Source organism: Helicoverpa zea, chromosome 13 (genome assembly GCF_022581195.2).
Source record: "Helicoverpa zea isolate HzStark_Cry1AcR chromosome 13, ilHelZeax1.1, whole genome shotgun sequence".
NCBI lineage: Eukaryota > Metazoa > Arthropoda > Insecta > Lepidoptera > Noctuidae > Helicoverpa > Helicoverpa zea.
Window position 1 is genome coordinate 12632856 of NC_061464.1, and position 22841 is coordinate 12655696.

General features: G+C 36.1%; 2 protein-coding genes across 3 annotated transcripts in view; one reads left to right on the plus strand and one right to left on the minus strand.

The window, feature by feature from the left end:
* The window catches only part of LOC124635721, a 35205-nt gene that overhangs the window by 740 nt on the left and 11624 nt on the right, over nt 1-22841 (minus strand). Inside the window, exons 2-4 of one of the 2 annotated variants that reach the window (XM_047171673.1) lie at nt 8633-8799; nt 6493-6606; nt 8-133 (exon numbers count right to left, since the gene is read on the minus strand). In XM_047171673.1, coding sequence (XP_047027629.1) covers nt 8-133; nt 6493-6606; nt 8633-8799 — 407 coding nt within the window. Of the gene's footprint in view, nt 1-3; nt 134-6492; nt 6607-8632; nt 8800-22841 lie in introns of both variants that reach the window. The other variant, XM_047171672.1, reaches the window with a different exon arrangement.
* LOC124635720 (prothoracicostatic peptides-like) overlaps nt 14681-22841 on the plus strand; it is a 52422-nt gene continuing 44261 nt past the window's right edge. Inside the window, exon 1 of the mRNA XM_047171671.1 lies at nt 14681-14737. The gene's annotated coding sequence lies outside the window, so the exon portion shown is untranslated. The remainder of the gene's footprint in view (nt 14738-22841) is intronic.

Genomic DNA, 22841 nt, shown 5'->3' on the forward strand with positions numbered 1-22841 from the left:
TACTGACCAGTCTCCCCACTTGGAATCTCTTGAGGAACAGCTCGTAGACCTGCGGCGACATACCAGATGCTAGCATGGCGGCGCTCGCATCACCGCCCGCGCACTCCTGCAGCACGCTGGACCCACCACGGTGCTGGTGGAGGGGGGGGGTCAGTATAAACATGATACAGATAAGAAAGAACTTGTGTGACTGGTGAGATGAGGACAGAATTAATGAATGGTGGGTAGGAAGAATAAGGCTTGCATAGATCCGTAATAAATACTGTGATAGTGGTAGGAGAATCGTTATCTTCCAGGATGCTCCATCTTCCTTCATAAGTGTTTCCTCTTTAAACTTGTCAATATGTGAGTGAGTGATAAAGAAAAATAGTGTTGAATGTTTCGAAATCTTAACTAATTGTAGTAGCCGTCAATATCTCGTACATTTCGTACAATAGCCATTAGTAAAATAAATGTAGGTATGTGTGTAATACATTTGCGCACTAAATCATTCGGCAGTCCTTTCTACAAAAATTACAGTAAGCCCGCAGTGGCTCCAACGCACCCGAGTTTGAGTCGCCTACAGTCCGCCCACGCTACGCCTCTTACCTGTGAATACCAGTCGCACTGCACAACTTATACAAACATTTCTTTCAAATCAAATCAAATCAAATCAAATCAAATCAAATCAGTTTATTTGCTCTAAACATGGGTGATAATACAATGTTACACAGTATTTATGATGTTAAAATAAGCAGTATAGTCCAACATGTTTTACCTATAAAGGTGTACAAATTAAAAAATTTCATTAAAGTCAAATTAAAATTTAGTCCCAAATAATAATAATAAGTAATCAATGTCATGTTAAGAATAATTATACAGTACAGATTGTTATAACAAATTTAAAATGAGTCATTCAAATAGTCCTTTACATTATAATAACATTTGTTCACTAAAATATTCTTTAATCTTTTTTTAAACAACATTATATTCAACGTTTTTAGTTCTGTTGGTAATTTATTATATATGTTGGGACCCATGCAAAAAATACTCTTTCTCATGAGCTCTGTCTTTGATCCATGAATTCTTAATCTAGTGTTATCTCGCCGGTTCCTGACTACTGTATCAGATAATCGTGGGAATAATTGAGGATTTTTTTTAACAAATAGTGCGATTTCCAGAATATATATCGACGGAAGCGTTAGGATTCTGTGTTGCACGAAATATGGTTTGCAGCTATCTGTTGTACAAATTCGAAACATAGATCGTATGCATCTTTTCTGTGCTTTGAAAACTTGCTGAAAATCAGGTGAGTTAGCCCAAAATATGATTCCATATCTCAACAATGATGCAGCTATTCCATGATATGCCATAATGATAGAATCAGTATTGAGAACATGAGCTAGTTTATACAGTGCATACGCGGAACTGCTTATTCTTTTGGTCAAGTTGTTAATATGTGGTTTCCAGTTAAGTTTTTCGTCAATTGTTAAGCCTAGAAATTTAACGTCATGAGTTTGAGTTACTAATGTACTTTCATGAAATATATTAAAGTCAGATAAAATAGTAGGTCTTTGCGAAAAATGAATGATATTAGTCTTATTTAAATTAATTCTTAAATTATTAGTGTGAAGCCATTTAATAATCGAATTAAGTGATTCAGTAACGTCATTTTTATATGATTTTTTATCCTTACATGCTATGGCAACTGTGCTATCGTCTGCAAAGAGAGACATTGGGTGAATTGTCGCTTTTGGGAAGTCATTTATATAAATAATAAATAACAATGGACCAAGAACACTTCCTTGGGGCACTCCAAAACTAGGCATACGCTCATCTGATTTAAAGATTTCTTCTCTCTTTGTGTTTATATTTATTCTTGAAATGACTGTAATTTGTTTGCGATTGGTTAAATATGATTTTAAAAGGTCTAAAACGTTGCCCCTAATTCCGTAAGTTTCAAGCTTGTCAAGTAAAATACCATGGTCAACATAATCAAATGCTTGTGTTAGGTCACAGAAAATTGCACAAATCGGGTTAGTTTTGTCAACGTTTTGCATAATATTTTTCAAAAAGTCATGTATGGCTAAGTTAATGCTCTTTTTTTGCCTAAACCCTTTTTGTTCAAGACTAAGAAGATTAGATTTCTCGAAAAATCTATTAATTTCCGTATAAATAAATTTTTCAAATATCTTCCCAATAATAGGCAACAAATTTATTGGGCGATAAAATTCCATTAATTCTCGGTTTTCTTTTTTAAATAAAGGCTTTACTAATGCAATTTTTAAATCATTAGGAAAAGTGCCCGCGGAAATGCACAGGTTAAGAATGTGACTCAGATGGTGGCAGATATCGTCATTCACATATTTGATTACTTTTGTCACGATTTCGTCATATCCCGCACTATTGCTATTTTTTAACTCTTTTATTATTTTATGTATATCACTAGGTATGCTAGGGTTCATAAAGAGTGAAACAGTATTTTTATTTATTAGGGACGTAACATTTGTGCTGCTGTTATTGGAAGGAATAATTTTGTCAATAAAATAATTATTAAATGCATTTGCTATTTGCTTAGGATTAGTGATTGTTGTATTTCCCAATTTTATTTTGTCGATGGTATTATTTGGTATATTAAATCTAGATTTATTTATTATTTGCCAAGCTGTTTTGATTTTGTTCTGAGATGTTTTTATTTTGTAGTTATTTTGTGCTCTTTGTGTCAATCTTATTATTTTGCGGAATAACTTTGAATATTTTATGTAGCTTACCTTATTAGTATTTGTCGGGTTTTTCCTAAGAGTTTCTAACAACTCTCTTTTTTTCTTGCTACATGTTTTAATACCCCGTGATACCCATTTAGTTTTCCGAATCACCTTTATCGTACTAAGACGGTAAGGAAAGCATAAGTCATACAACAATTTGAAGTCTCCCATGAAGGCTTTATATGCACAGTTAGGGTCATTAGTTTTGTATATATCCGAAAACGAGAGGCTAGCTATATAGGATTTAAATTTTCTCATGTTTTCTGTACTGAAATCTCTACGTTTTGATCGCCAAATATCAATAACACATTTAGTTTTAATAGGGCATTTTAAAATTTGCGCTGTATGGTCCGATAAAGCAAATTCTAGCACTTCCGTCTTGCAGGTTTGTCGAAAATTGTGAGCAAAATTATCAATGCATGTTTGAGACTTTAATCTTGTCGGTTCCTTCAGTGCTAATTGGAAATTAAAGTTTAGCAGCAAATATTCTAAGTTTCTAGTTACATTATTAGTTTTTAACAAGTCGATATTGAAATCTCCCGCTAAAACTATATTAGTTAAGTTTAATTTACACAACAATGTCAATAATTTCTCTAATTTACAGAAAAATGTATTTAAATTATCAGGTTTTGGAACTCTATAGATACATACAATGACCATTTTATAATTAACAAGATTTACGGCGCAACATTCAAATATACCTGATACAGATAGCTTGTTTATTTCTGGTAAATTTTTCCAATGCAGTCCATTCTTTACTAATATACAGGCTCCGCCTCGCCTGCTTTCAAGCCTGCTAAAGTTGGTGGCCAGTTGAAAGTTAGGTATATTCAAATTGTTTTCTTGGCCTTTCATCATAAAGTGCTCTGTGATGCATAATATATCTATGCTAGAATTTCTGTTCGAAAGTTCATCTAAGCATATGGTTAATTCATCTGTTTTATTTATAAGACCAGCTATATTCTGATGCATTATATATAAATACTTATTTACGAAAAAGCTGGGTTATAGTTTCATTAAGTTTTTGTCCTTGTGTGTCCATACGATTGAATAATTCCATGTCAATTAATATATTTTGCATGATTTGGTCGTAAATAATTCTTATTCCATACTTGTTTATTTTTCCCGTTATGTAGGAAAACATCTCAAGTGTAAGGTCACGATTACTGTCAAAAATATATACGTTATCTTGATTTTCTAGTGCTAAGTATAGATAATTGGAAAACATCTCCACTTTGTAGTTATATATTTGTGCTCCTGTTATATAAGTTGGGATACAGACAACAATATTCGTGAAATTGATTTTTTGGAGTGTCTTCTTCAGTTCATTTATAGTGTCTATATAATTTTCCTCTCGTATGTCATTTTCGCCTATGAAAAGTATGCAGTAGTCATATATAGTATAATTTTGTAATTGCTTTTCTATATTACAAAGAAGCATTTTTATCGTACTATTAGGTATTATGTAGTGGTAGTATTGACAATAGTCAGAAAAAACGTCTTCTATTAACGGTAGTGTCCCTTTCGTTATGTTGCTGCTTAATATACATATTTTATTCTTATAATTACACTTTTTTGCGATAGTTGGCTGTTCAATATTTTGAGATATAGACTTATCGATGTGATCCACTGAGTTGCTGCTAAATGGTTTTTTGTTATATTTTGTAGCGCTGTCAATCTTTAAATTGCTATCAGTTTGTGTTTCTTTGGTTTTGCAATTTATCTGAGATTTCTTTTTCGGTGTATTTGCTTTGGATTTTATTGGACTGTTTGTAGCTACTTGTTTATATAAATTATTTTTCTTAATTAAATCTTCATTTGAAAGTTTGAGTTGATTATTCTCCAATGTTAATATTTCTATTTCTCTATGAGCACTGTTTAACTGTGCTTCATATTTCTTTATTTCGTCTTTCAACCTCCTTACTTCGTCGTTGTCCTCATCGTCAGATATGTCTGGCATGCTATTAGTAGTACATTCCAGAGTTTGTGAGATGATGTCACCACTGTCATCGACAACAGGATCCGATTGTGTTCGAACGTGAGTACGCCGAAACGTTATATTATCTAAGAAATTCATTATTTCTTGGTAAATAAATAGAGTAGTTCAAAAACTCTTTTTAACGTTGTCGTATATGGGATTCGAACTCGAGCACTTTACGCTCAGTCGTAACCCAAAGCCACTCGACTACGCTGACCGTTGTACTAGTTGACGTATTTGCGGATCATATAAAATGGGCAGCTTTAGTTCCAACAGTCTTCAATAGATGGCTCTTAAAACAGTAGAACACAGAGTAAAGTTTAATATATTCTTCGCAAGATGTCTCTTTTTTAAATTTGTATTTATTTCAATTTGCAACACCAATTGTAAAGAAAATGTCAACACTGTTCAATTAGTTGTCATTGATATTTCAAATTTTCTTCAAAGTTAATGTAAACAAACGGTTCAATATCCGTTGTTTTCAGGTTGTCGGTTCAGTTGATTTTATTTCCAGAATGTAGTCATTGGAAATGTGTCGGACGATTTGATTTCTGAAAAAGTTTATTCATTTCTAGTGAAGTTATATAATGAATAGTATACCCACGTATCTCGTGTCAATGCACACAAATTAATACTGTGTGCATATAGATGAACATTCAGTTACGTTTGCACATAATATCCTAAATATATTTCGGAATGACTCCACTACAACACAGATATCACGTTTCTCAAGCACCTGTAATAGGTCTATATGAAATAAAAAAACCGGCCGAGTGTGAGTCGGACTCGCACACGAAGGGTTCCGTAACATTCCGCTTATACCTGCTGCCGTTAGCGATATCGAGCAAAAATGAGCAAAAAATCACGTTTGTTGTATGGGACCCCCCCCCCCAAATATTTATTTTATTCTAGTTTTCAGTATTTGTTGTTATAGCGGCAACAAAACTACATCATCTATGAAAATTTCAACTCTCTCATCATGTCTCGGTTCATGAGATAAAGCGTGGTGACAGACGGACGGACGGACGGACGGACGGACAGAGGAGCAAAAACAATAGGGTCCCGTTTTACCCTTTGGATACGGAACCCTAAAAAGCCTTGACTTTGACTATCTCCTACAATGTATCGCAAACATCTGGGTTCGGTTACCGTTCAACCTCAGGTTTGAATGATCTCACTGGGTCATATCAATACAGTATTTGTGACAGTTGCAGTCGACTGGTCACGCCAGAGATATGCAGTCACCAAGCGTCACTAATTGACGATAGCGTGCGGCTTACGTGGTAACTCTAAGCTCTGACTGCAAGCATCACAAACCAATCCGATCTTGTTGCATACAAAGCGTTTGTGGCGGATATGCATGGATCCACAGACGCCGATAGTGGAATCAGATCGAGTCTCCATATTTCCGATAGTTCTAGCTATCTAAATGATTTTCAGAACATTCGTTCATCCTCTTGGCACGGCACGTGTAAAGAAGTTATACTTAAGTCGAAACTTGCATGCAGTCTTCTTGCAAAAAGCCCAGTAAGGACCTAATTATACCAACTTTTCATAAAGGTTAAGGAGATGTTTATCTACATACATGTTGTTTGTATGTATGATATAGCTATGCTTAGATACTGCCTCGTTGGTCTTATGGTCGCAAGTGATGAACATAAGCCTGAATTATTTTTCGAAGTATAGTTACTATTAAAGTAGGTAAGTAGTGTAAAGATTTCGCACTCCTACATATTAATTAAAACAAGCTTCTTAACTACTGCAACTCACATAGGGCGCGAACTCGGTGAGATCGAGCACCAAACCCTTGTACACGACGAACAGACAGCCTCCCGCCACACCGTTGCACCGCTGCACCTCAGTTAGCGTGTAGTTACGTTGCACCTGGACATAATACAACAATTTCAGCATCAATAACCCGATGGCTAAAGTATCGGCCGGATTGAGATGTCAAAATCAAAATAAAATCATTTATTTCATGTAGGCCTTTACAAGCAGTTATACACGTCATAGATATAAATAAGTTTGATTCTAGTTGCCCATTCCAAAAGTAGCTTCCTATGGAGAAGCACGGGCGTCGTGAGTTTGGTTCCCAAACATTGCACTATTGACGTGAATTTGCTCCAGTTTCAAGCTTATTGCGCTTTACTGAAGCCGAAAATCGGTCTCAGTGGCGTGCACTTGGAGAGGCCTATGAGGCCTGGGCTGATGATGATGATGAGCTTTACTGTTTTATGATTATTAACGTTGATAACATGCTTCCACATGGATGGTAAGCGTTTTAAAAAATACACAGACAATAATTTTCCACAAACACACACGCTCGTGTGCATATGGAAAATATTCTAGTAATATTCTAGTGTAAAAGGTAACTTTTGTGATGAACAATGACAAAGAAATATGTTTTTGTAGCCTTTGTCCTTTCCTCTGGCTGTTTGAATCTCCGTAATTTGATTACACCACAATAGGTTCAAAAATCAACTTGTAAATGGCATACTGAGAGACCTCACATTTTGAAACAGAATAAAATTGTAGCAACTGGAAAACAGTCTAAGCGCTGATAAGTGTGTTTTGTGCCGTCAAAATAGAACTTCTATAAATTAATTTCAAACTGACAAAGTTATTATGTATTCTTAGGGAGAATTTTATTTATAAAGCGATCAAGCAGCATATTGTCGAGCCCCACGCGTGTCAGGTGAATTGATGATCGCGCGCTCAGGACATTAGCTAGGCTGTGCCTACTGCATAACTGGTAGTTACTATTTATACTTTAAACCCATCATTTATTTATCATCCTTGTTCGGAACCTCACATGAGACATCCTGTTCTGTTACTTACTAACAGTATACATAAATAACTATGATATATCATTCACAATAATCAAGTGAGACAGCCATCACAACTTCAATACTACGCCTTATTACAATTATATAGAAAACAATTGAAAACTTCGTGAGAAAGAGCTCATATTTTTATGTATTTTTTATTCATAACAGTGAGTTGCACCATATCATATCTATAACCGATTCATTCATTATTTTCATTCCGTAAATCGCCAATTTACACATTTAATTATACATTAAACGTGGCGAATTGACTTACCGCCTATGAGGTTTCTAAATTAGTGGGTTGGTTTAATTTAACTACTTGACAATGGGGCATCATAGGATATCATTAGTCTCTTTTAAATAGAATAAGAGACTGAAAATCTTATAATTGGAATTGTACTACGGATTATATGCTCACAAAACTTAGGAAGGTGGTCAACCTGTAAGTCATTTCTAAATTTCGTCTATTTCTACATAATTACACACACACGAACCCCACCGTGCACTGTTACAAGTCGAATAGTTTTCCCAACGAGAACATGTCTGCCTGACAACGAGAACATGTCTGCCTGACAACGAGAACATGTCTGCCTGACAACGAGAACATGTCTGCCTGACAACGAGAACATGTCTGCCTGACAACGAGAACATGTCTGCCTGACAACGAGAACATGTCTGCCTGACAACGAGAACATGTCTGCCTGACAACGAGAACATGTCTGCCTGACAACGAGAACATGTCTGCCTGACAACGAGAACATGTCTGCCTGACAACGAGAACATGTCTGCCTGACAACGAGAACATGTCTGCCTGACAACGAGAACATGTCTGCCTGACAACGAGAACATGTCTGCCTGACAAATAAACCATGTAACTATTAGAATACCATTTACAAAATTAGTTAATTCTGTTCTAGGATTGGTTTAACCAAACTTTGACAATATTGCTGATTTGGTTATTAAGTGTGTGCAGGCAATGATCAACGCTATAGCCGTCATGGGTACCTCATAGGCACCCGCCTGCATGGCCCATATTTTTGAACATATACTAAAATGATAAAAAAATTTAAATGCTGAGGTACCTGTTTAGACTTGTCCGGGAACATGTCGAAGTCGTGAGCGTATCGTGCGAGTGTGTGAGTGATCCCTGCCACCTCTCCCGCAGCCTGCACAGCCAGCTGTCCTGTCGCCTGCACCGCATTGCTGAGGAGCTGGCCAAACTGTGGCGATGCTGGCGCCGAGGCGAACACTGTTACACAACAAATTGTTGATTTTTGGATTTTTAAACTGGTTCTGGTGTAAAAAGTAACTAAGAACTAACTAGAGAATATGCTCTCTGAAGAGTGTGGAGGGCTTTTTGTAACATCTCTAGAACGTTTGGACTTAAGAATATACACGTAAATGTAAGCAGCCTATGGTAGAGCAATGCAATGTATGGTTCGAGACCACATCTAACTATATCTACCTATTTTATCATATGACGTCAGTTAACGCAGGACACCACCATTCTTCAAAACGTACATCGGAAAAATGACTGAAATGACTGCTCAATATGTCAGCTAACTGGATATACCACATTACGCAGATGGCTATTCTTGATGACAATAAGCCAGTTTACTTGTGTCAGTAATCTTGTCTAATCTGTTCTGTCAACAGCGAGTGTTTGTTCATTGTTCTCGGCAAATCTGCTGTTGAGTCTGCCTGTGGTAACTAATCAGCCTTGTATGTTTAGCCGACTGCGCGAAGTAAGGTAATGTGTTTATTATGTATGTGTAGTAAGTATGGATAAGGCTGTGAACATTTTAAAGATAATTTTTTGTTTAAATAAAATCTCGTGGGATTCTCCAAAACTTATAGGCTTCTAGAAATAGTGTTTCTGTAATAATCTTCTATTCCTATTCAGGAAAAACCTAAGACAAAGGATTATATAACGTCTATACAAGCTAAACAACAAAATCTCGATATAATCTCTAAGCTGATAATCCTATAAGTCAATATTGTACCAGTCTGTCTCCCCACATAGTACATTATTGAGTCGACTGTTACTCAACAGTCAGTTGTTTTGTTTGTCAAATCCTATCGGACAATAAGTTATTAAGTAAGAGCAGATGCTAAATAAGGTGATTAATAAACAAAATGATATCTAAATATTCATGTACAGCGAGACATAAATTAGCATCGGAAAATAGCTGTTTCACGGGTCACCTGCAGTCGCTGACTTGTTTTGTACCTGGTTATAATGGAAATGATAATTATTTAAACACTTATGAAACTGTTCAAAAAAAGTTTTAAGTATGAAACGAGGTTATAAGTTGTGAATTGGTTGATCCTGATGTTATTCATAGTATGTAAATGTAACCGAAACATATACTACATAATATTAAAATGCTGAATAGTTTGTTTGTTAAGTTCAAAGTGCTAATCTCAGGAAATACCCGACCCATTTGAAAAAATATTTCATTGTAGATTTCAGATAGCCCTTATTGATGAAGACTGTATGTGATTTTGTATCTGTCGTAGCCATACCGTAGATTTAACCACTTCATGAAAAGCTCGAGCATGAAATAGTCGCGTTTCATGAAATGTTCATGTTTCTACATAATTGCGCGCTGGGTCCTATGGGTTGCACGTGTAACAGCGGTCATCAACTGTCAGCTAGTCATTTTATAATTTTGAATCTATATCTCCAAAGATGTGGGCAGTTCCCACGGCGTACAGGTGAGAGTGATACCTTAACCGAGCGTCATTCGATATGTTTTGCATAACTAGGCCGAACTTCTACAATAATTAATCGTCTGGCATATTTAAGTGGCATAATTTATCATTAGATAACACAGCTAGGAGTCTGTCTAATTTCAAAACGATACTATAGATAGTACTTATACTTTATTGTATAAGTACATATCTTAGTCTAGTTTATACACAATGATTTAAGGCCAGCTGTGGGCTTTGAGAGGGGTATACTGCAGACTTTTAGTCGGTTAATAGTTTTATTGGGCTTTTACTTTACTTACCAAAGGGTTGCCCGAGTAACTGGGTTGAGGAGGTCAGATAGGCAGTCGCTTCTTGTAAAGCACTGGTACTCAGCTGAATCCGGATAGACTGGAAGCCGACCCCAACATGATTGGGAAAAAGGCTCAGAGGATGATGAAGTGTGTGAAGATGAAAGGCTATACGCATATTACCTCGATGGCGCAATGGTCACCATGCCGGACTGCCGAAGCTGAGGTCCCGGGTTCGATTCCTGGCTCGGTCGACATTTGTGTGATGAGCATGCTTGTTAGCCGTGGTCTGGGTGTTACAATATGTATTCATAAATATGTATATATGTAGCTATATGTAAATATGTAGCAGTATGTAGTGGAAACATGGTCTTGTTTGAATTACAAGTGCTAAACCTATTTGAAAAGTTATTTCACTGTTGAGAGTTACACTATGTTCTAGTTACCTAGGCTATGTTATATCAGGTTACGAGAAGTATGTTGGGGAAACCACGTACCATACCATATATTACAATGAAAAAAGCAAATGCCAATGCAATTAGTTATTATTACAGTAAAAGTTAATGTTGTTGGTGCTTATTTTAATTACCTGTCAATATGTTGTCTAAAATAGACCATTATAATATCTATCATAATATTTAATGTCATTAAAAGTACACCTACGTTATTTTAGTATTTCCTTAGAGATACAACAACTTGAGAATAACTTGCTAAAGTAATAAAGTAAATAACTTGTTAAAGTTATTCTTTGGTTTCAATTAGGTACATTCGTTATGCAGTTTTGGTCCTAGCTTTTAACTTTTAAATATCCTAATGTATCTAGCGTGCTTTGTCCGTCACGGTGAGTCTGACCACACAATGGTACAAGGCAGTGGTACAGCTCTTATATACTGCGGTAGCGAACGAAATAAAGTATTTAATCGTATGCCCATAACTGAGTCAATTGCGTTTAACTGCCCTCTCCCGGTCGCTATCAGTAGGGCTGCCAGGAAATTAAAAGTGGAAATAAGCTTCCCTTTTGTTCGTGTGAAACCGAAACCACTATAAATTTACAAACCACAAAAAATTAAAACTATTCAGGCGAATTGAGAACTTTTTTAGGAACTAGGCTAATATGTAAATATTTTAAACAAACCCTTATTTGCCTGTATAGTAAATAAATAGTATACTTTATCCAAGTAATTTAAACTTACTGCTGACCTTTGATTTTTTTTTGCATAATTTTGCTTACAATATGAACGAAACTTAACTTTCAATGGCAATGAAAATATTATTTTTATACGCCTTTTCTTGCCGTAGCCTGAAAGTTCTTGTATAATATAAGCTTTTCCATCATGTCTTAGCAAAGTAGCAGCCCTGCAGTATCGCGTAAACCAAAAAGTGAAACAATAATAAAGTAAAGTTAACTGCCGCCGGTAATTGACCATCCTGCCTTGTGTGGGTTTGTCTTCACTACTCACTCACGCGGCTTTACCTATACTTATGGAAATACTAGAAAAACATAGTTAGACCTCAATCCTACCAGACTTTGCAGAGATTATAAGTCCCATTTCAAACATTCAATAGTTGAGCGCAGTTCGTAGCCGCCGGCTACGGCGTAGCAAGCGTAACATGACTACGCCAAATGAACACGTTGATAACTTTGTTTTTTTCAGTTTCCACAATATTTGAACAATGCAATAAACCTTTTAGTTAGAGTTCAGCAACAAATTCAGTAATTAATCAATTTAACACGTTAAACTCGTTTAGTTTCAATTTGATGAAATTATTAATTTAGTTTCATAAAAGCTTTCTCATGTACTGTAGGGATGGCCATTTCTGAAATAATTTTGATGTATCTATCTCGTATTTATTGCAACAATAGAGATTATCAAACTTTCAATTTTAAAATTGGTTTTATGACTAAGGTATGATTGATTGGAAGACAGAGCGTGAAAAAGGCACTAATTGATCCGAAATCCGCTCATGACACTTTTATTAAAAAGGTGTTTGTTTCAAAAACAAACACCAATGAAGTAGCTAGCAGCTACCATCACATCTAGTACTCATACAGAAGTCATTGAACAAATTATTTCATTTTTACTAGCTCCACAAAGATTAACAAAAAATATTCTTTACATATACATATTTCATGAAATAGTGTCCAATTAGCAATATTTCCACACTACAATAGTCATGAAACCATTCATCAGCCGCCGGCCGTTAATCAGCCGTTTACGAGCCGTTTACGACGTCTCAGCCGACGGGGTTTATGTCGCGACGGTCAGATGCACCATGCATACACTCATGTAACATGTTTGTATGTAAACATATATTATTAACTGACCTGTTCCTAACTAAAGCACTCATACGTCAAAAATCTAAATAAGTTTGATCGTACTTGTCCATTCCAAAAATAGCTTCCTATGGGGCAAGAAACTCCAGGGTTACTCTTTTAAAAAATAGTGTGCCCAGTCAACACTATGTCTACCTTACGTGGTAATTAAAATCTATCATCTTTAATACTAGGAATCATCGTCTCAAACAAAGTTATTGGTTTAAACTTAGTGCTAAACCCGGTATTTTTAGGGGACAGTTTATAATAAGGTGAAAGTGTCAGTTTACAAACTCCTGTTCAGTCACAAAGAAATGGTTTGTTCCCACTAGTTCTACGGTAGAACTAATGTGTTTTGTTGACACTAGTCCTACAATATGAGGCATAACAAAATAGTAGAACTGGTGAGAATCTTGCCAATAATGGAATATTTTATTCTACTATATAGTAGTAATTACTGGACTAGTGGAAATCCCATTAGTTCTACGATAGAACTGTACAGTAGAACGAGCACAATGTACAGTGGAAACAAACCAAAGAAATACGCATTGCGGCAGTAACAATGGCACATACAAGCAGTCACAATGCTCTGAGCAAGATGCTTGCTCCATGACCATACGCCACATAGCCAAGCATGTATGTCATCAGCGGTAGACTATTGGCTGCCCCTTCTCATGTTGAGAAGGAATGAGCGTAAATCAGAGTTCGTGAGAGTTTGTTTCGTGATTCCAGATTTACAAAGTTTTATGATACACTTAGAAAGTGATGGAAGACAGTGATGCGGAGGAATACTTCGACGTCTAGTCAATGTTTTTTTTTATATATTTGTTACTTTTTTGTATATAGTATTTTGTAATATAAAGAGATAAGTAGTTTAAGGTTGTATATATAGCGTGTACATATTAAACTTTAGTAAAGTTGTATAATACTACTTGACTGACTCAGAATCTAGCTCCACATTTCCTATTTGGGATACCACGACTAATACATGTATGTAGCGGTAACAAATTAGCAAGAACTCGCTAGATAAGCAGTCGATGGCATCAGTTTACTCCGAGGCGCGCTGATTGGAATTCCACAAGTTTTGGCGTTCCGTCTCACGAGATACCGCTCTGTTCGGTAATGCCTGCGGAACCCGCGTTAGACTTGTAGCTCAACTATGTAAATGCTACATACACCTGTTAAAGGTTACATACAGATTATAAATAAGTATCTACAGCGTATATTGTTGGCCATGTACGTATGTAGAAGTTCAAAGAAAAAGGTAATCTTTTTGAAGAACGGAAATAGACGCTTACTGTCTATTTCGCAATATGTTTAAAAGTTGTGCAACGCACCCTTCGACGCACATACTTTATAAACGTTGTAACCAGTTTTTGGGTGGCTTGGTAAGCTTGGACATACAGCTTACTTTTGATCATTCTTCATAGAAAAATTGGCAAGCGAGTACTTTTGGCATTTCCCTTGAGAAATGTGTGGCTTGCATGTCGCAAAGATCTAACCTTTTAAAAGATACCTTTCAATGGTACTGTAAGATCAATTATTAATGGTGATGATCGGGCTACCTCTTCAACAACAACCTTCCTGGAAGCTCTTGTTACCTTATGCTTGCTAAAACCTGTGAGTTTGGTAATTTCCTAAATGGTACAGTTATAATATGAAGGAATGATCGTGACGTCACAGTGTACGTCACCAGGTTGCTGTCAAAATGGGGAGGAGTTGCTATCGGGAGTAGCCGCGGAGGCTCCGCCCCTCGCCCCCGCACTCGCGGTATATAAGGCGCGCGCCCCGTCCAGGACTTCAGTCACCAACGCAGCTCACAGCCAGGCGCTCGTCGGAACTACTGAAAAACTTTACGTCGAGTTTTCACGGTAAGTTCATATTATAAGCAAGTATTTTTACGGATTAATTTTGGGTTCTAGGGACTAGTAGTTGGCTAAAACCGTTGTTTTCCACATTTTTGGAATTTACATAAAAGTAATTTTTTTTTTAAGTAAAGTTGATTACTGAAAAAAATCAATAAAATCATAAAAATAAATGTAATCGGTTTTAAAAGACACTTAGAGCATATTTACATAAGAAGCATATTATCATTAGCATTTAGTAAACATTATCTACGTTAATACCACCAAATTCATATATTAATTTGCATATTAGCCTTATTAACAAAATTATCTTAAAATTAAATTTTCTAGGTCACACATCTACAACAAAGGGTAGATAAGAACATGTCTAGTACTTAAAGAGGTACTCTCTAGTACACTACACGCTCTAAATGTTCCGCTGGGAACACTCGCGGAATTCCGCGCTACTAGCAACGAAATAATTATATTTCCTCAGGAAACATGCTAACGACGCCTACGCCTTACCAATTAACACACGCCTAAATCACCTATTTCATTTATTTTTATTCGACAAAAATATCAATTAGGCAGGTAAAGGCAATAAGATTAATTATTCATTGTACAAATATTCGCTTTAGTCTATCAATCAGCGCGTCGCCCACTGCTGCTAATTGCCCACGAGCCACGGTTTTTATCCAACTAATTGATTTAGACCGTTCCATTTGAAGGACGTAAATAAAATAAATCGATTCACCCAAAGAATTAGATTTACTTTGTTCAAGTCGGTGAGCAAATATTTTTGCTGGCAAGTGTATCAACTACATTTGAAACCCATCTCATTTTATGAATGTTTCGAACACGCTACGAGCGCGCTACGGAAATGCTACGCGTCGTAGCAAGCGCTACGAAAGCGTAGCAACATCTTGCGTATTTACTGAACCGTATTCCCTACATTTTATATTTTAGAAAATGTTTTCTTGAAATAGAGAGAATATCTTCTAACTGATATAAAAAGTCATTAAACTTAAAAGAAATTCCGTGAAAAGACACTTATATGTTTTTTTGTGATATTCTTTGAAATACTTAGGTTCGAGATGGGACAGTTCGGCTGTTAATCAAAGTCGATATTGTGACGGTTTCTAACTTCAGTCGTGATTAGTTCAATAAAGTGTCATCGAGGCAGGCGCCGTGTCACTTGCTGTCCTTTCTTATTACTTTATATTAACTTCTACAATTTGATTACCACGGTTTATAGGTAAAACCTGTTAATATGTTTTTTCTTGTTTGAGAAAGCATATGTATGCATAGCATATGTGTAACAGTAAATCCTATAGGACTAGACAAATTGAATTGTAACTATTTTATAACTTTTGGGATATAGATTTTCACGGACACAGTGTGATTCGTCCGTTCTACAACAAAGTTATATTGCATACAATGTTATCTCAGTAGTTATCAATCCATTCCGTTTTAAATGTATCATTTTGTAACAGAGATCAAAATGTGCATAAATACATACAAACCCAAATTGCGGCATAAAGAAAATGAATAAAATACATACTCAGTGAATACTGATATGATTTCTAGTTAAAATGAACGGTAGAATCAAAGCAAGCAATATAAAAAACAGACTCGGCAGATATACATAACTAAAGTTTTTTGCATGATTAAAATATTGAATACAAGTAAACAATTGAATCACAATATTGGTAAGACCATAAACCTTATTTTGGAGTCGATACTCATTCACAATTAATATCTTAAATCTTCTTCCAAGTACGGGCCGATCCCCATGTCTTCCGAATCGCCTGAATCCTGTAACATCTCACGAAACATCATCTACATCCATCCACACATGATGTGCGAGATAAGTGAGGATTGCACGTCGTCACCCCGTCATACTGTCACCCCGTCATGCTGTCATACTGTCAAGCTGTCACATCGCCACACTAGAGCGTCTAACAGCACAAACAGACGCATTCACTGATATTACAGAGATTCCTCTAATACTAGAACTATGCTTTGACCTATTATACCTAGTTGTAAATTACTGGGTGCAAAGAAATCCCTTGAACTTTAAAACAGAAAAAATATAAATCGAATTCATTCGCAGGAACCCTTGTGTGGAAGTGTAATAACGAATTAATAATTTTGTAACCTTTTTGTGAAGTTTTAATTAATAAAACTCGAAGCAGGAAAAGCAATTGTTAATGTGTAAGTTAATAATTAAGTTAACCTACCTGGTAATTTTTTATACAAAAACATCATCATCCTCCGAGCCTTTTTCCCAATCATGTTGGGGTCGGCTTCCAGTCTAACCGGATTCAGCTGAGTACCAGTGCTTTACAAGAAGCGACTGCCTATCTGACCTCCTTAACCCAGTTACCCGGGCAACCCGATACCCCTTGGTTAGACTGGTGTCAGACTTACTGGCTTCTGACTACCCGTAACGACTGCCAAGGATGTTCAATGACAGCCGGGACCTACAGTTTAACGTGCCATCCGAAACACAGTCAGTGGTGTCTAAGATATACTTAGAAAGTACATACAAACTTAGAAAAGTTGCATTGGTACTTGCCTGACCTGGGATCGAACCCGCGCCCTCATACTTGAGAGGTTGGTCCTTTACCCACTAGGCCACCACGACATACTTTTTTTTATACAAAAACATTGCCTCAAAAATAATACTTAAAATATTTACATGCCATTATTAAAATTTCGCAGGAGAACCTTAGATGATAGATGTGATCCTGTCATAACAAGATAGGCCTTAAACCAGTAGTTCCCAAACTTATTTTTCTCGTGGACCACTTTCAAAATTTTACTGGTTTCGGTGGACCCCCTGCTGCTACATTTCTACCACATTCTTAAAGTCGCCAAAAAATAAAAATTGTGTCACTTCTGAGTTCTGTTCCTGTATTCCGATATGTAAAATAAAAACGAAAAATGGTGGTGGTAAGAAAAAAAATATTAAGGTAATATAGGTTCAGGTCATAATTTTAATTAATGGGAAGGATGTATCTGATGGAGTGTCAGCAAACGATCAATGTTTGGCTTTATTTTTGTGAGCAATAACCGCAAATCCCGCTGCTCTGTGATGTTTAATTTGCTCCTTTTTTTTGTTAAGAGGTTTGTAACGGCACTAAAACTCCTTTCGACAAGGTATGACGAGGTAAAAGCTATTAAAAATTTCTTTGCGATTTCCCACAGTCCAGGATAGTTTTCGGGTATTTCTGCTTGCAGCCAAAATGTTGGGTAGCCTTTTCTAAATTTCACCTTCAGCTTCTCATTAGTGCTTAGCTCGAGCAGCTCCTCTTGTAATACAACATTGGCCACTTCCGTTTCATCAAATGGATTTATGATCCATGGTGGTATATCCATCGTCAGTATATCTTCAAACCTGGTTTTGAAGTCATCATGCAGGGCACTTAAATGTTGACTGTAGGTATGGATATCCTCATCAATACATTCTACCTGCGACAAGTTTGGAAATTGAGAGAATTCGCGCCGACTAATGTTTTGCTTCATAAATTTCAATTTCCCAAGAAAAGCCGAAATTATCCCCTTTGTTTTTATTAAATTCAGGCTGTCCCCTTGTAACTGCAAGTTAATATCATTAATTTTTTTAAACAAATCTGTCAAATACGCAATGTCTGCTTTGAATTTGATCAAGTTTTCTTTTAAATCTGTACACGTACTGTGCGCTTTGCAAGTCTATACACGAAATTGTATGTAATATCGAATACGCAAGTTTGGACAAGTAACAGTCGCTTGCCTTATTAAAATATTATCTGCTTAGATAGGTACTTAAAACAATGTAGGTAGGCCCTTATAAAAACTATGCTTACATTTTTGCTCTTTACTATCAAAAGCAGATAAGTTTTCGTGGACCCCCATTAACATCTTATGGACCCCCATTTTTTGTTCACGCCTACGTAGACCCCCAGCAAGTCTCCCGTGGACCCCTGGGGGTCCACCTGGACCACTTTGGGAATCACTGCCTTAAACTAATCGAAAACCAATATGTTATCTAAAATTCAACGTACAATGTTTAAAACTAAAAACTTGTACAAAAACCTTCAACAGATGTACAATATAATATCGAACAAGGTTTCAATATATCGCAGCTTTGTTTCTTACAGCTGCAGATTGAACTTATCATTTATCATTGTTTTGTGCGACTGCGAATAATATATGTGTCTGAGATTGTACATTGTGAAACTCTATTTGTAAAACACGCTTTAAATGATTTAAAACAGATAATTTGCGCTCGTATGTATTGAAATCGACAATATAATTAGCTTAAGCTTAATTAGCTCAAGTTTTTTTTAGTATTTTAGGTAGCAAGGCACTAATGACGTACAAAATATAAATAGTTTCTGTACTATAAATGCAAGAAACTGAAAGTAAGTGTGCGGTTTTCAGCGTTCTCACTGCAAAATATACAAACCAAGTTAAATTAAATTCAGTTTGAAGATAATTGAATAAGTACATATTTACATGACGTAAAAATAAACTTATTTATACATATATACAACTAAAAACAATTATAAAATGGCATCAAAAAACTCCTCATCGCTGCCCACCGGGAGTGTACCCAAGAGGCTGGCAGCATTGCCACGTTGGATGGCAATGCTTACTTTTTGACCAAAATAAAAACCAGCCTTTGGGTTTGAAAATAAATTGAAAGGTATGTAGTATTTAAACGAAAACTACGAGTAGTTTTACCAAGATGACGGTGAAACTATATTTGTTATATTAAAACTATATCAAACGTGTAAATAATATGACATTCTAATAAAATAAAGATTATTAAAGACTAGAGATAAAATGATTTTAAACTAGCTCGTACTTTAAAAGATTTTTTATAGGCAAAGTGATGTTTTAATTCCATCCTCGTTGCAAGTGATAGAAAGTGATTAAATACAGGTACATAAATGTAAAAGTATATTAGCACAGTAACTTGGGCACATAGGATCGATAGCGCCTCCAATGCCGACGGAAGCGATGGCGGCACTCTTTTCATCATTATTTCATCGTCAATATTCCGATTGCTATTTCGCAATATTAATTCACGAATCGATCATCGTCAAACCGGCTGCGGACACAAACTTTTGCACTTAAACTGACATTTTGTAACATACTGTATTGTATAGATTTAGTTTTGGCTAATGACAGCTTGAAAGAATTTCCTAAACTATTCAAATTACAACTTGTTTGAACTACAATCAATATAACTGTGGTCTGGTTGTTGTCCTGAGTGTAGTTGCTAGTTAATTACAAGATGTAAGCTCACTGAGATGAGACAGATGCGCGATTGTTTCGTGTTCCCTCACAAACCACTCCGATCTTAGATTGGTCGTAGTTCAAGGATTTCGATTCGATTTGCTACTATATATATTCGCTTACATTGTTTTTTACTACCGTAAGTAAGTACAACCTTCAACGTATTGATATTCAATACGAAAATGTTCAGACTTTTTCAATTTTAAAACATTTCAACGAAATATATTTGAATGGATTCTCGCATAAAAGTTTTTGCAAATGAAAAATGATGCTCTGATTGAACGAAATGAAAGTTTATTTTCCAATCGCAATCCCCCGAGTACCGTGTGTGTTAGTTACGAGCGTGCGACTTGTAGGTAATCCCGCCTCATCTAGCCGATTGTGCGGAGTTGTATGGGAGAGCGTGACTCGCGTCGCCACACATAATATCGAGCAGTTTATTTAGTGCGACACGTCCGCGTGACGAATGCCCTACACACATTCAACCAAAATAAATATAGACCTAAGAAATGTGATCCGTTCAACTTTTACATTTATATGTATAGACTGGCGTCGCGAAATAAATCCTCAACGATTTCATAAAGGACTCGCAATTTTGTGTGACCTAAAGCGATTTAACATTAAAGTGGCTAGTAGAATGCAAACTTCTCTAAAGTGCTGCGAGCAACGTATGTATGTAATTCAATAATAAGTTAACAAATGCTTTCTGTTCGCTTTTTCGATACAAAGAAACAAATGTTGCACAGGAAAGGCATTTCCTTCTGAAGCAGCAATGAGAGCTCGCCGGACACTCGACGCGAGGCGACGCGCATCGAGAGCGACCTCGCCCCACGCGACGTACATAGCTAAACATTAAGGGTGCATCTACACGGTGCATGTAGTATGCGCAGGTTACATACATTTTAAACACGTGCGGGTCCAGCGACTCGCGCATGTATTAAAACAACATACCCACCCGCGTGCTCTAGTCACTTGCGCATGTTAACTTGCTCCAGCTACATGCACCGTGTAGACGCACCCTAAAGAAACTTACACGTCGATCACTTAAAATAACTTCAAATGGAAATAGCTGAGATTACTTCATAAAGTTGATATTAATCGCACAATTATACAAGTTCTTGTTCGGGCACAAACTGGGGACTGTGATTTACGAGTTTCGAGCAAATCAATCAAGTTGACGAATATTAGGCGGGTGACATACTGGGCGAGTGGGCTGATCGGTTTAAATTCGATTGTTGTATAATTCATTATTTTAGTAATGATTCATTTATTGTATGATTTTAAATGACGGTTAATTAATACTAATTATGTATCGGTGTATGCTATTCTGTAAGTTGGTAGAGATTTCAGCAGGTTTCATTTCTCAATACCGTGCAACTTTATTTGTCAACTCCACATTTTTAAGCCGGTGTGCACTCATCCTTACAGATGTCTTACGTATCAATCAAGTGAAAGTATTTATTGGCAATCAATCAGCTAAACAAACGTATTTATATGAATATGAGCCACAACTGTAAATGATATAATGTTTAAACACGTCATACATATTCGTAACATGTTTCTTCTTGTGTTAATAAGTTCCGTAACGTGCAGTCGACGTGACTGTTAGGTTTCTAGGGCATTATATTAAAGTTGGTCATTGTTTACTTCATCTCACTAAGTATATCAATTAAACATTTGAAAGCCAGTGGTTACGGAATGCCCCGCCTCTGACAACAACTGTTAGACAATTGTATACATTTTAGATTTGCTTAGAACTGTCTCGACGCCTAAATGGAGAGTGACACTCGCGCACTAGCCCACTGTGTGAGACAAAGATATAACTTGTTTTAGAATAACGGGCTCATTAATTGTGTTTATACAATAGTCTGCTAATTAGGTCTTTTGTTTTAAACCTGAGAGGTTTAGTTACGAGTGCTCATACCTAAGAAAAATAGACGGTAGTCTGCGAAATTAAATTGTTTTTTTTTTAAGATTCCTCTAATAAAGACTAAGAAATAAAACTAAGTAGGTTACTACTTACTTAGTTTTCAAATAACTATTAACATCGTTGTTTGTAACCATTGATTAATGAACATTGGTACTGAAAGACAACTTGAAAGTCATTACCTTAAATAATAACTTATTTATCAGTAATTTTACTGACAGCTACGTATTTATATGTAGAGAGTAGGGACATGTATTTATGATTACCTACAATTTGCTTGTCTTCAACTTTTAGAATTTTCAAAGTTTTTTTTAAGTTGTTACGCACTCCTGACTTCACAATTCATTAACAAACAAACTTATAGCTATAATACCATAACTTAATTAAACAGAATTATAATTCAACTAAAATAATATGTAAGTTCTGTTAGTTTACCCGATAAGGATCTAAAGGCGATGACATCAATGTGCGATGCGTCTGCCGAACACGTCCGAGAGTGGCCGAAAGTTGCCGAAGTTAGATAGTCTCCGCAGATTTGATCAGGGGACGTGACTCATTATATGGACCAATCATAACTCCAGCACTTGTACTGGTGACACGAATCTCTTAACATAAGGGCTAAGGACTTTTATGCTAATTATTCTTGGAAAGGCGGTAGATAAAATTTAGAAGGAATATGCGAGGTAGCCTACCCTTGTGCTTAGTAACAGGGAGTTTACCCAAAGAGGGAATAAGTATAGTTAACCTAGCCGCTATCACTAGGATACATAGAAAAAGGATTGGCTATTAAAGACTTTGCCTTTTATTATCTGCCTTCGCGACATTATTCCCTGTTTTAAGAAATTTGACTTAAATAACTCTAGGAAAAACGTTCAAATGAAAGATGTTGTGTTCCACGAAAACATAAAATACAGGAGT